This window comes from Ailuropoda melanoleuca, chromosome 4 (genome assembly GCF_002007445.2).
Source record: "Ailuropoda melanoleuca isolate Jingjing chromosome 4, ASM200744v2, whole genome shotgun sequence".
Taxonomy (NCBI): domain Eukaryota; kingdom Metazoa; phylum Chordata; class Mammalia; order Carnivora; family Ursidae; genus Ailuropoda; species Ailuropoda melanoleuca.
In genome coordinates, this window is record NC_048221.1 from 106,740,784 (window position 1) to 106,753,941 (window position 13,158).

General features: G+C 42.0%; 1 protein-coding gene across 1 annotated transcript in view; it reads right to left on the minus strand.

Annotated features, from left to right (window-relative positions):
• Window positions 1-4,106: 4,106 nt before the first annotated feature.
• Window positions 4,107-13,158, minus strand: part of EIF2AK3 (eukaryotic translation initiation factor 2 alpha kinase 3) — a 65,249-nt gene continuing 56,197 nt past the window's right edge. Inside the window, exons 15-17 of the mRNA XM_002922333.4 lie at window positions 9,418-9,519; window positions 6,735-6,797; window positions 4,107-5,304 (exon numbers count right to left, since the gene is read on the minus strand). Coding sequence (XP_002922379.4) covers window positions 5,104-5,304; window positions 6,735-6,797; window positions 9,418-9,519 — 366 coding nt within the window. The 3' untranslated portion in view covers window positions 4,107-5,103. The remainder of the gene's footprint in view (window positions 5,305-6,734; window positions 6,798-9,417; window positions 9,520-13,158) is intronic.

A 13,158-nucleotide genomic window follows, 5' to 3' on the forward strand; every position in this document is an offset into this window, starting at 1 on the left:
GCGTCCTGAGGTTAACCAGTGCGGCATGGTGGGGGGCAGATACTTCTAAACTTCATGCCTATGGAAGTATTTCATTTAGACAGATGTTGCATTTGGTAGCAGTTGTTTTATTGACACTTCTCTGCCACTTACAGATTTGTCATTTATCTGCTTAATAGACAGTTTATAATTCCCCGTGTGCTGCTGACTCGTCTGCATAATATGAATGTATCCTTATGTAGCCATGATCCTGAGTCTTTCTTCAAATGGAGACAGAACATCCTTTCCCCTGCATTACTTCTCAGTATCGGACCCTCTCCTTGCCTCCGGGCAGGTCTGTGACCTTTCTGGAGAGTGAACATTTTCCCAGGTCCTCAGGTCCTCCCGGACGCCGCCAAGCTCTGTGCCAGCAAACGACACTGTTTTTTTCTCCTCTTCCCACCCACATTCTTGCTGCTAGCAGGACAGGAACCGATCCCAAAGTTGCATCATCCTGACAATGCTCCCTGGGTGCTCTTTCAAAGCTCGTGTCATTTCACATGGAGGCAGATAGAGAGCCATGCACCGAGGCGCCCCGTTTGGAGCAATCCTTCAGGATGCAACATTACCGAGCAGGGCCAGAGGACCCTCCCCTGGGCTGTGGGGGCGGGGGGGGGCAGCACCGCAGTAACGGCTGGACAAAGGATGTCTTTCAGCTCCCACCAACCTGGCCTGGGGCCTCTTCCTCTCACAGGATAAAGGCCTCCTGCCTGGTTCTCTGTCTCCAGCTAATTCTCCCGCCAGCCAGCCCTCTTCCTCACTTGCTACGGTGATATTGCTGATCTTCGAATATCATGATGTCCTTTATCATCTCAGCAACTTTCGATGGCTTCCCATTTCCTCCAGAATAAAGCCCCAACTTTCTACCACAGAGTCCCGGGAAACTCATCATTTTTCAAAGGGCATCTCTGTCCCCAAACCACATCCTTGTTCTTCTGGATTCTATCCAAGTCTGGCACCTGAAATTGGGGAGCCACTTTCTCCTTCACCTATGTTAATTCCAGGGTCCTGGCCTTTCAGCCTCAAAAATAATCCTCAAATTCATCTATTCTCTCCACTCCCACTACTGAGAGCTCTCTTCCTCATTCCTCCCCTTCCCCACAAGCCTTCCCCTGGGTCCGTCCTGCTGCCTTCCCCTGCCTTCCCCTGTCTTTTCTCAGTGCCCCCCATGCAGAGGAAGCAGAGCAGGAAACCACTCTGCTGCTCCGAAGAGTGGGGGCGCCTGGGTGGCTCAGTCGTTAAGCGTCTGCCTTTGGCTCAGGGCCTGATCCCAGGGTCCTGGGATTGAGCCTGCTTCTTCCTCTTCCACTCCCCCTGCGTGTGTTCCCTCTCTCCCTGGCTGTCTCTGTCAGATAAATAAATAAAATCTTAAAAAAAAAAAAAAGGGGGTGTGCTTAGGGAGGGATTAGGGGTGCCAAGATTGTTGGAAGCAGTCAGGCACATACTGCCCCGTTTATTGTTTTAAGTCACTCCACTTAAATTAAAAAGCAGCTTATGGCAAGAGCATTATGAGACGTAATGTGGTTGAATTTTATCATATTTGGTATGTTTTTGTCAGTCACATGTGGATACACATTCTGTTGTTCTCATAATGTGTTGTCTGTTTGGAGGAGGGGAATACTTTACAGGTGAAAGAATGTTTTTTTCAATCCCAGATCTCGACTATTTCTTGGGGGGGAAGGGTGAAAACGGGCCCCCTGGTGGCAGCTACCGGGGTTGCATGGCTAGAATCCGGAGAGGGAGGTCTCCTTAAGCATCAATCCAGCTATGGAAAGAGCAAATGTCCCCAGAGGTGGACCAGCACACACCCAGCGTTTCTGCTTAGCCCTTGACTTCTCCAGGAGTAGGGACCCAGTCACTCTGTGGCCCGTGGTTAGGTTGGAAACTTGTTCTGTCCCCACTTCCTTGTAGAAATAGAATTGCTTTTGGTGCAAACGCATCCAGAGAAAAGTTACCTGTGAGAAACAATATGGAAAAAAAAAACCCACCCCCAACATCATAAATGTCTGCTTCTCAGTCCGCCACTGGGAGGCAGCGGGCAGAGTAGGGAGCTCGTTTTCAACGTTCTCACGGTCCTCTTGACCTTGGGACCAGCACTCACTTCAGTACTGTCGCCTTCTGAGAAGGTGGAGCCTGAGACCTGGAAGATGTGCACGTGCTTCCTTCTGGCACCACGTCAGCAGGCGCGTGTGGCTCTCCCACCACCATCCGTCCCCTGCAGGCCCAACTGGAGCTGATGGGTGCCACGCCCTCCAGGGACCCCTGAGAGAGCTCAAGGGGGCAGCATCAGGCAGAGCCCCATGGTGCCAAGTGTCCCAGCCTACTGCTCCTCTCATTTAAATGAAAGCATAAGGCTCCCTTCCTTTAGGAAACCTCCAGGATTTGAGACTTCAGTTTTTCACATTAGGATTGCTCAACCAGCTTTTCCCCATTTTTGCCAAATCTCTATTGCAGTGACGGGTCCATTTCCTCATTTGGCCACTTCCCGAGGGCTGCAGCTGGGCCAGCCACACTGTATGTTCTCCGAATTCAAGTCCACAGCTTTGTCATCAAGCCCCAAGCTTTAGGCTAGATGCTGTTGAGATGACGAGAAGGTGCGCCCCTGCCCTCCGGGGCCTTGGCTATTAAGAAGGCTGATCTGGGACTGGCTCATCTGCGGCCTGACCATGATGAGTGTTACTAAGCACAAAGCGCTTGAGGGAGAGGCAAGTGTGGAGGCAGGGGCCTCGGAAAGTGCCAGAAAATCAACGACTTAAAGGGAGAGGTAGGGTGTGGAGTCAGGGGAAAGGGCTCTGGGTGAGAATGCAGGAGACTCTGTCCTGGCTACACTGAGGACATGCTGGGCCCCGCTGGCCCCACCCCTACACTTCCCACTCCGGGCGTTCCTGCGAGTAGCCAGCCAAGGCACACGTGGAGGTAAAATGAAAGGCCCCAGGGCACCTGGGTGGCTCAGTCGGTAAAGGTTAAGCGGCTGACTCAGTTGCAGCTCAGGTGACCTCAGGGGTCGTGGGATCCAGTCCCGCATTGGGCTCCAGGCTCAGCAGGGAGTCTGCTTGAGATTCTTTCTCTCTCTCTCCCTCTGCTCCTCCCCTGGCTCAGTTCTCTCTCTCTCTCTCTAAAGTAAATAAATAAATCTTAAAAAAAAAAAAAAGGCCTGATTCTGTCATAAAAGAAATCTGCAAATCCTTAGACAGCTTCATACAGGGAGTAGGCAAAACCCTGACTGGGAACTGGAATACCGGGGTTTGGGATCCGGTTCCGCTCTGGCTTGGTGGTCCTGGGTACACCGTAGCATCCTTTCTGGGACCCGAGCTTCACCAGGATAATAATGACGCCTGCCATGGCCAGCCTGCAGGGTTGTGAGGGAAAGGGTCTGTGGCTGCGACTGAGTGGCGTGCTGGGAAGAGATCAAGAGGATCCCTTCCCCGGGTGAAGAGGAGAGGGGTAATGGGACCATGAGGATGACCAAGAGATGAAGAAGAGAGAGGGAGATGGACTGGCTGGGAGCCAAGCGGAACCCCGGAAGGAAGACCCCGCCCGTCCAAGCTGCACAATGACGGAGTCGGAGCAGAGCTCACAAACACGTGACGTGCTTTCCAGCTTCTGCATTGCTCATGACTTCTGGGGGCAGACATCACCTGTGGGTAAAATGGAAGTCATCATGCATTTTCGCCCCTAAAGGTTGTGTCCAGCTGGTGAGTGCCTCGCCCCCTAGCAGGCCACGCCTCTACACAGGGGACATGCCAGACACACGTGACGCCAGCGCAGCCGGCATTGCCCCAGCCCTGGTCTCTGCAAGCTCTCCCTGCAGGGCGGGTCCTGCTTCTGTCTCCAGTCCCTGGCACAGAGCAGGCACAGAGCAGGCACCGAGCAGACGTCTCCTGGTTATGAGTCCAGTGGCTTCTGAATAAAGACTTGGTTTTATCAAGTCTTTGGGAAAAGAACATAGAAGACACACCTGCTTGGAATAGGTTAGGAAGTTTTCTCGAAAGTAGGGTTATGACCCTTTCTAGACCCGTGATCCCACTTTATAAATTTGGAAAACTACCTTTTGGGGCTAATTCCCCAAAATAAGAGTCAACTATAAATATTTTTTTAAAGTTTTATTAAATCATTTAGACTTGAAAGAAGTCACAATACTTAACACACTTAAGTGCGTTCTGTACACCACCAACCCAAATGGATTGAGTTCAGAATTTTTATAAATAAAAAATAAACATATTTACAGTGAAAAATAAAAACATGTTAGCAAGTTAGATGATGAAACTGTTATCTATAATCACTTTTGGAAAATACCAACCTACAGGATTACACATAAAACAGTGATTTCATTAGGTTTAAAAGGTCCATAATTCAAGAAGTTAGTTGTAATATATGATTCATGTCTTACTACGGCTTTTTACTTCCCCAAACCAGAACTTTTGGCCAATTTACACAAAAAGCTTCATTTTCCCTTTATTGGAGGTAAAAGTACAAAAAAGCTCTTAAACTGTCCCTAGAATCATCTAAGGAATAAAGCTATTTAATGCTACAAATATCACTATAAAACTAGCTATGGACATAAACCATCACACAATTTGTGCTACTCGTCCTCCAAAATAGTGCGGATTCTTTCTCCATTTACACACCAGGATAAAAATGGAGTCAGCTTTTTTGGAAATTAGTTTCAAAATCATCATCTTGTCTCTAGAAAGCATATTTCTAGAACAATATAGTTACCACATGTAGGAACTCTCTTCTGTACTATAAAAATATTTCCTTTTGAATTCTCTCTTTATATTTTAGGGATTGTTTCTACCTCCCCAGGCAAAGGTGAGGGCTATCAAGCTTGGCCAGCCAGTTTCAAGAGACCACTGAAGAAAAAGGAGCACACGTGATTTACGGATTGCCCTCTCCTGGAGTTCAGCAGTACAGCATTGGCTCAAATTAGGTTATGCCCCCAAATCCAGTTTAAACATGACTTAGAAAAGTAGTCCAAAATAAAATTGAGCAAAGAACAAAATTTTCAAGTTCACAATTCTGGAGAGCCACATTCCTCCGAGGCTGTTCTGTGTCACCTGTTTGGGACGCGAGCGTAAGTTAAGGCTAATTGCTTGGCAAAGGGCTCCGGGAGTTGCTGGACTGTCTTGAATGTTTTGTTCCCGATGAACTCAGGGAGCGAGACCTCTGTCTGAGTACTGTTTTTCCTGGAAGCTCCAGGTCTTCAAATACAGCATTTTCAATGATGGTGGTAGCTTCTGGGCGTTCCATGGGGGATGGAGAGAGCATGTCTTGAACCATCACATACTGAAACATAATAATCGTTTTGTAATGAAGGGCCGGGTTTAGACCATGAAACAGTTCGCTAAATCAGGAGTCAGAAAAGTTTTTCTGTAAATACGTTAAGTTTGCGGGCCAGTTTCTGATGCAACTTCTCAACTGCGCCATTAAAATACAAAAGCAGCCATAGACAATAAGTAAACAAATGAGTACGGCTGTGTCCCAATAAAACTTTATCACAAAATTAGACAGCAAGCTGCATTTGGCCTGTGGGACATAGTTTGCCAACCCCTGCTCCAAATAAACATAGACCATTTTGTGGTAATTATTGTTTTCTAACATATAATAGAGGGTCTTAAATCATATCCTTGAAACACAGACATAATCGGACTTTAAAAATAATTCCATCTTATAACTGCATGTGAATGTACAATTATCTCAATAAAAATTTCAATTAAAAATAATCATGCCAGAGCTCAGTACCTAACCCCTTTTCCTGATTTTTTTTTTGGGGGGGGCCCTTCTTAATGTAACATATATTCTTATAAGCAACCCTGGAAATTGATTCATCAGTTTTGCAAAATTTATAACAAAGTAATTTTTAGTAAAACAGAATTCATCTTAGCTTAGTGTATCTATTATAAAGTACTCTTTAAAAAATTTTTTTACTTCATTTTAAGTAGGCTCCACACCCAATGTGGGGCTTGAACTCACAACCCTGAGATCAAGAGTCGCACACACTACCAACTGAGCCAGCCAGGAGCCCCTGCAAAGTTCATTTTTCTAATGCAATCCTTCATTAACAGACAGTCTAACTTACTACAATTTAATTATTTAAGAAAATTCAAGAGGTATTCACGTGTAAATTATAAAATGATGTATTTGTGGACAAAACATATTATGGAATAAAAATGACAAAAGTAACAAAAACAAACTTCAAAGGCTCATTACACACAATTTTCACCCTCAAGACCAGTTTAATTTTTCCTTCCTACTCTTCTGAGCCACTTTACTGTGTCACTCTGAGTGCTTTAACTCCAATCAGTGGAAATTAGTGACACCTCCTCCTTTTTAAAGAAAGAAGCCAGCTTTTAAGATCCCTCCCAAATTCACTAAAATAAAGAAATCAGTGGCACAGCCCCAGCAGCAGCTCTATTCCCCAGAATGTGCTAGGAGTTCAGCCTTACTGGAGCGAAAGGATGCTACCATGTACACACAGGAAATCACTCAGTGGGGATCACAGAACACCTGGCCAAGGACCTGGCCAAGGACGCTGGGGCCCGAGTTCCCATCTGTGATTCTAACAAGTTTAACAAGTTGTGTGCTCAGGTCCCATTTCCTCTCTACACCGCTGGCTTCCTCATCTGTAAAATGGGAAACTGATGAACTAACTGGTAAGGACCCTTTAAGTTTTAAATTTGATTCTCAAGAAAATAAAAGATTAGAATTATACAAACCTCACGGGGATATTTCTGAGTAAACAGTGGTGGAAATTTGAGATTTCTTACATCCGTTAAGACCTAAAAAGAAAGAAAAGTGTTACTTGCTTTTAAATGTTTTGATACACGGATCTATTTATTTAAACGTATTTTTTGATACGCTAATGGAGTGACGAAGAAAGGCTGAATATTAAACAGATGGAAAACTTATCAGCAGCTTTTCCTGACCTGATAATCTACACATAGTGCTTCCTAAGCACAGATCTACGTGCCATCAAATCACCAAAATTGAGAAAACAATTCAGATATAATTATGCTTGAATTGTACATTAATTATACTGACACCTGGATTTTAACTGAGAATGGACTGATTTGTATAAAAAATAACTCATTCATAATATACAATTTGTGCCCTTAAGTGGGTAACTTTTTCTGTTAGTATCTAGCGTCTCTGTATTTGATATGAAAGAGTATATTCTTTCTTCCTCTTTCTCTCTTTTTTAAAAGTAATCTCTATGTCCAATATGGGGCTCAAACTCATGATCCCAAGATCAAGAGTCACAAGCTCTTCTGACTGAACCAGCCAGGCGCTCCTCCTCTTCTTTTTTGAGTGGAAAAAAAAAAACCAAAAACCAAAAACCGAAAAACAAGAACAAAAAAACCAAAACACAAAAAAACCCCAACTCAAGTCCATTGTGCTAATTACTGAGTACAAAACTAAGCTTTGAAAGTTCATTAGGAAATTTTCATACATATTATCGCTCTCTTTATGTTCCAGAAGAAACAGACAATACTTAAAGCATATAAATACACGTAACTGAGGTTCTCAGAGATGAGACAAAATACTGAATCCATGTAAAAAGAATGAAGTGTAATAAAAAGGAACAATCTTGGACATTAAAAAGTCGATTGTCAAAATACAAAATTAGGAAATTGGAATAACAAATTAAGAAATTCTTGCAAAGAACAGTACACAAAGAAACAAACAGATGGGAAGTAGGAGGAAAAAAGATTAGGCATTTATAGGATTAAGTCAGGAGTTCCAGAAAAAGAAAAGAGAAAAAATGGAGAAGGATTAATCAAAAACTAACACAAGAAATTTACTAGAACTAAGAGTCACACCTTCTAACTGAAAGGACCTACCAGTTTAAGTACAATAAATGAGGGGGAAAAAGGATCAATGAAAGGACTAAAGGTCATAGCAGCGCTGATAGCGGGAGAGCACTAACAGCTTCCAGAAAGAAAAACAAAACAGTTCCCAAGATCTCATGTCAAAGAAGGAGGCACCAGCTCTTCAGCAGCGTGAGCAGGGGGGAGGGGCGGAGGGAGAGGCAGACTCCCCGCTGAGCACGAGGCACTCAATTCCAGGACCCTGAGATCATGACCTCAGCCAAAGGCAGAGGCTTCACAGACTCAGTCACCCAGGCGCCCCTCTATGTTTGATGTTCTGAGTAACAGTCGAACTGTTTCCACAGCGGCTGCACCATTTTACGTTTCTACCAGCAATGTGCAGGGCTTCCAATTTTCTACATCCTTGCCAACACTTGTTATTTTCTGTTTTGTTTTGTTTATTACAGCTGTCCTAAACGCTGTGAAGTGGTATCTCATTGTGGTTTTGATTGGCATTTCCCTAATGAATAATGATGTTGTGCTTACTGGCCACTTGCGTCTCTTCTTTGGAGAAATGTCTATTCAACTCCTTTGCTCATTTTTTAATTGGGTTGCTTGTCTTTTTGTTGAGTCATCACAGTTCTCTGTATGTTCTGGATTACTAGAGCTATATCAGATATGTGGTTCACGAATATTTTCTCCCATTCTGTACGCTGTATTTTTACTTTCTTGATAGGGTTCTTTGATGCACTTGTAACTACATAAATTTTGATGCCATATATTCTGATTCTTTACGTATATTGGACCTGTTTCATATCCTTCTAGAAGCTTTCAGAATGTTCTGATATTTAGTCATTCTGGTTTTTAAATTTTCTTCTTTTTTTCCCCATTTATTGTACAGAGTGCTTGGTAGGTCCTTCTGGTTAGAACGTCCGAGCCCTTTGGTTCTACGTGAGAACTACGTCCTCTTCTACTATGGAGAGGAGTCAACAGGTAAGAAGTAAAATTGATACAGAAACTGTGATAAGGGCATAAACTTTGGAAATACCTCCGTATTTGTCCTAGGTACAATGGTTAGAAATGTGGAGGTAGACCACCTATGAACAATGGGGGAAAATGTGCCTGCTTCCTTTTGAAAGACTTTCAGTAGTCTTCCTTAAAAGCCATGGTCATGGTTTATTTTGAGAGGAAAAAAACACTAATTATGCTTCATTTGCCAGTTTTTAAGTGTATGGTCACTTGCCCTCCAGAAAATTCTTTTCTGACCAACGACCACCGCGTCGCTCGCTCTCCAGCCCTATCACCCTGCGGTTCCCCTCGCTTTGTACTTACTACAAATTTACTGAGTGCAGGATATTGTTATGACAAACTGAAGCAACAACAAGGAACACACTAGCAATTTTTGAAGACTGAGCTTGAAACAGAAGCAAATAGTCTACAAATCCTCCCTATAATCCTCGTGTGAACTTTCCCACCTGCAGTGAACTGCTCTGCTGGCATCAAGGATAACTTATTCTTCTTTTAAATGGTTTCCTTCGTAAATTTAAGAGTATTTTTTTTTTCCACTTTTTTTGAGTGGGGGGGAACTTACCCTGACTCTCTCCATCTGAGTGCCGAATGGGTATAGCAATTCAAACAGAATGAGGCCTAAAGAAAAGATGTCCACTTTATGAGAGTAGTTGTTTCCATGAATCTGAAATACCATATAAAGAAGAAATAATAGAAAAAAATTAACAGAGATCATACAACTGGTAATATGGCATTAGTGAATCCCAAAGTTGACCTGGTCACTTCCCGGTTTAGATGTACGTTAGCAAAGAGTTAATGATCCCTGCAGCCTCTTTTCTTGAACTCACTACAGCAAGAGTAATTAAACTACTCAGCATTACAGAAGGAAAGCCCAGGTATGGCTCGGAGATATGCATCAGTAAAATAGGCCCCGCAGAAACCTGGAGCCTTGCAATGCTAAAAAAGTTTGTGGGAGCCAGTAAAAGGGGCTCAACTACCCCCGAGGTGAAGATTTTCAAAGCCAGCACTATCTAAAGCAGATCTCTCATTTCTAATCATCTTAGACCTCACCCATTTTTATGAGAAAATCTTCATTATTCCAAACCACTAATCAACTGCGGTTAGCCCTCATTAACACACTTAATTATGGACTACTTTGCATTCTTAGTCTTATTTTACATCTATCTATTTCTTATTGTTCGCAGCTAGATTATAAAGTCCTGGAGGGAAGGAACTGCCTCTTTTGTGTTCCCATCATCCGGCACTGGGCTAAGTATAGAGAAGGCCCTCAATAAAAACTTATTTGTTAAAATGAACAGATGAATTACAGCCCAACTACTCTATTAAACAAAGCCTCATTCAAATTAAAAGTGACCTCCTGGGACTTAGAAGAACCCTTTTATTTGTGAAAATTACCCTAGGCACAGAACTTCATACGTGGCAAACGTTAGAGAGGGCGTCACTTTGAAACCGCTCCATCGAGGCATTTCTTAATGGCGGGACTGCAAGGCCCCACCACCTCCTGTCTAAACTGCAGTTGACACCCGTCTCCCTGGCCCCTTCCACCAGCCAGCCTACCTCTGTGCGCACAGAGTATCCGATCGAAAGTTTCAATGACCACCACATCAGCGGCATTCCCTTCCCCTCCTTCCCCTACCTGTTATCCTTGGGGTTTGGGAAAGATTCCAAGAAAACACGCTCAAAAAGAGAGCTTACAGAGGTATGGTGAAAAGGACCCCCTCATACACTGTTTGGAACATCTAGACTAGCACACCTTCATGAAAAGCAGCTTGGCAATAAACACTGACTTCCATTTAATAGTCCTGTATAGGGTGGGGGAATGGGATAGACTAGTGATGGGTAGTAAGGAGGGCACGTATTGCATGGTGCACTGGGTGTTATACGCAACTAATTAATCATCGAACTTTACATCAGAAACCAGGGATGTACTGTATGGTGACTAACATAATATAATAAAAAAACATTAAAAAAAATAGTCCTATATAATCATCTGCCCAAAGGTGGTGGAAAGTGGACAGAGATGAGTACACAGGGATAGATATTTTGGTGACAGTCCTAACAGCAAAATTTGCAGGTCACTAAAATGTCCCAAACAAATGTTGAACAAATGGCTTAACAGAGAGAATATCACATACCCAAAACCGTTTTCTAAAAACATTTAATAATGTAGGAAATGCTTGATTTTAATATTTTATCCAAAATTTTATGGACTAGAATCCCAATTTTGTTTTCCAAAATAAGGTACGTATAAATACATGTTGTAAGATGGGTATACATACACATAGAAGGATATAATAACCATTGTTCATGCTTTAGAGATTTTTTAAAGTAAGTGATTTTTATTTTTTCCTTACACATTCCTATATTCCCTAAACAGGGAATAGAATATACTGAGAGGAAAAAAATTATTATTAAATACATTTAAAAAAACAAATGTAGCCTCATGAACACATACAAAGTGGTCTTTACAAAATATCTAAAAAATTAGGAATTAAGTATAAGATCTCAAGGGGGTAGAATATAATATATCCTTTGAGAGTTTAAGTTGATTGTTTTATCACTGAGTAATGCTAGAATGAACTGTATTTCTTGGTAATTACAACCAAGAAAAAAGTAGCTGGTCTCTGCTCATTTTCTCCAAGAAGGGTAAGAAAATTAAGAACTTTGATAAAATATATTTTAAAACAATGTCGTAGTACAGCTTCTGAAGCTTGGATAAGACAATTCATACAAAGTATTCTGAGAGACTTTTATAGGGACATTTTATAAAGTGACAATTTCTATATTAAGAATGTAGAAGAATACAGAAGAATAACAAGGAAATTATTAAGAGAATTATGGCTGTCCATTTCTAACTACCATATTTTCACTACTGTGCTCTGTGTACCCATCTTTACTTCCTCTGTTCTCACCATCTTCATTTCCGGATCTTTGTTAATTTAATACGGGACAGACCCAGCTTATTATGATGACTATATTTAAAATTATAAAGCTTTTACTAAGGACATATTTTACATTTTACATTCAATTTCAATATGGTATCCGTATTCACAAGGCATTGACACATATACTTAACTGATTTTGATGTCCATTGCCAATATCTTTGTTTCCCTTCTTAAATTCACTTTTTTTTTTTTTTTTGGGAGAGAGAGAGAGAGAGCACGTGAGTGGGAGAGGGAGAGAATCTTTTTTTTTTTTTTTTTAAAGATTTTATTTATTTATTCGACAGAGATAGAGACAGCCAGCGAGAGAGGGAACACAAGCAAGGGGAGTGGGAGAGGAAGAAGCAGGCTCACAGCGGAGGAGCCTGATGCGGGGCTCGATCCCACAACACCGGGATCACGCCCTGAGCCGAAGGCAGACGCACAACCGCTGTGCCACCCAGGCGCCCCAGAGGGAGAGAATCTTAAGCAGAATCTCATGTGGGGCTCGATCTTAACGACCTTGAGATCACGACCTGAGCTGAAATCAGGAGTTGGACGCTTAACCAAGGGCCACCCAAGTGCCCCTTAAATTCACTTTCAATAGTTAACACATTCACATGGTTCAAAAAGAGCATATAATTTTCCCTCCCACCTGTGCCTCATTCACCCAGACCCTGCCCCCACCAGTCACCTCCCCTCTGCCCAGCTGCCCACATAACCATGTTACTTGCACATCCTTCCAGAGTTCCTTTATATAAACATAAATAAACACACATTTATCTTTCCTTCCTTTACACAAAAGGTTGCACACTATGCACATATTTTTGAACCTGCTTTTTTTACTTAGAAGATTCTTTTTAACTCCTATCTATTTAATAATGCTTGGTTTCTTTGTACATGAGTAGCTTTGTGGCCAGATACAAGATTCATGCATGAATTTTTTCTTCAAAATTGTACGCGTTGCTTTATTGTCTTCTAGCATTGAGCTGTAAAGCTTTTTTTCCTACCTCAATACTTACATCATTTATCCTTTATCTTTGAAATTCAAGATGTCTAACTATAGGGGTCTTTACATTTTTTTGTTTTTATATTTTAATAGTAAATCTATCACAAAAGAACCTCATTTTGCATGTAAAGACTCTTGATGTATGAGCAATATCCATTTATTATTAATTTCGAAATCTCCACTACAAGCTCTATTTTTCAAAGAACACATTTATAAATAGAACTTTCCGTTTTGAAAATGTGCTCTCGTAAACATTATGTTTTGAGTCTCACAAACCTAATGATACTTGCATCTAAATTTTTTTTAATTAAAATAAATTAAACACAAAGAATAAACATTTGGATATGTAAAAAACTCAAACAGTACAAAAGGA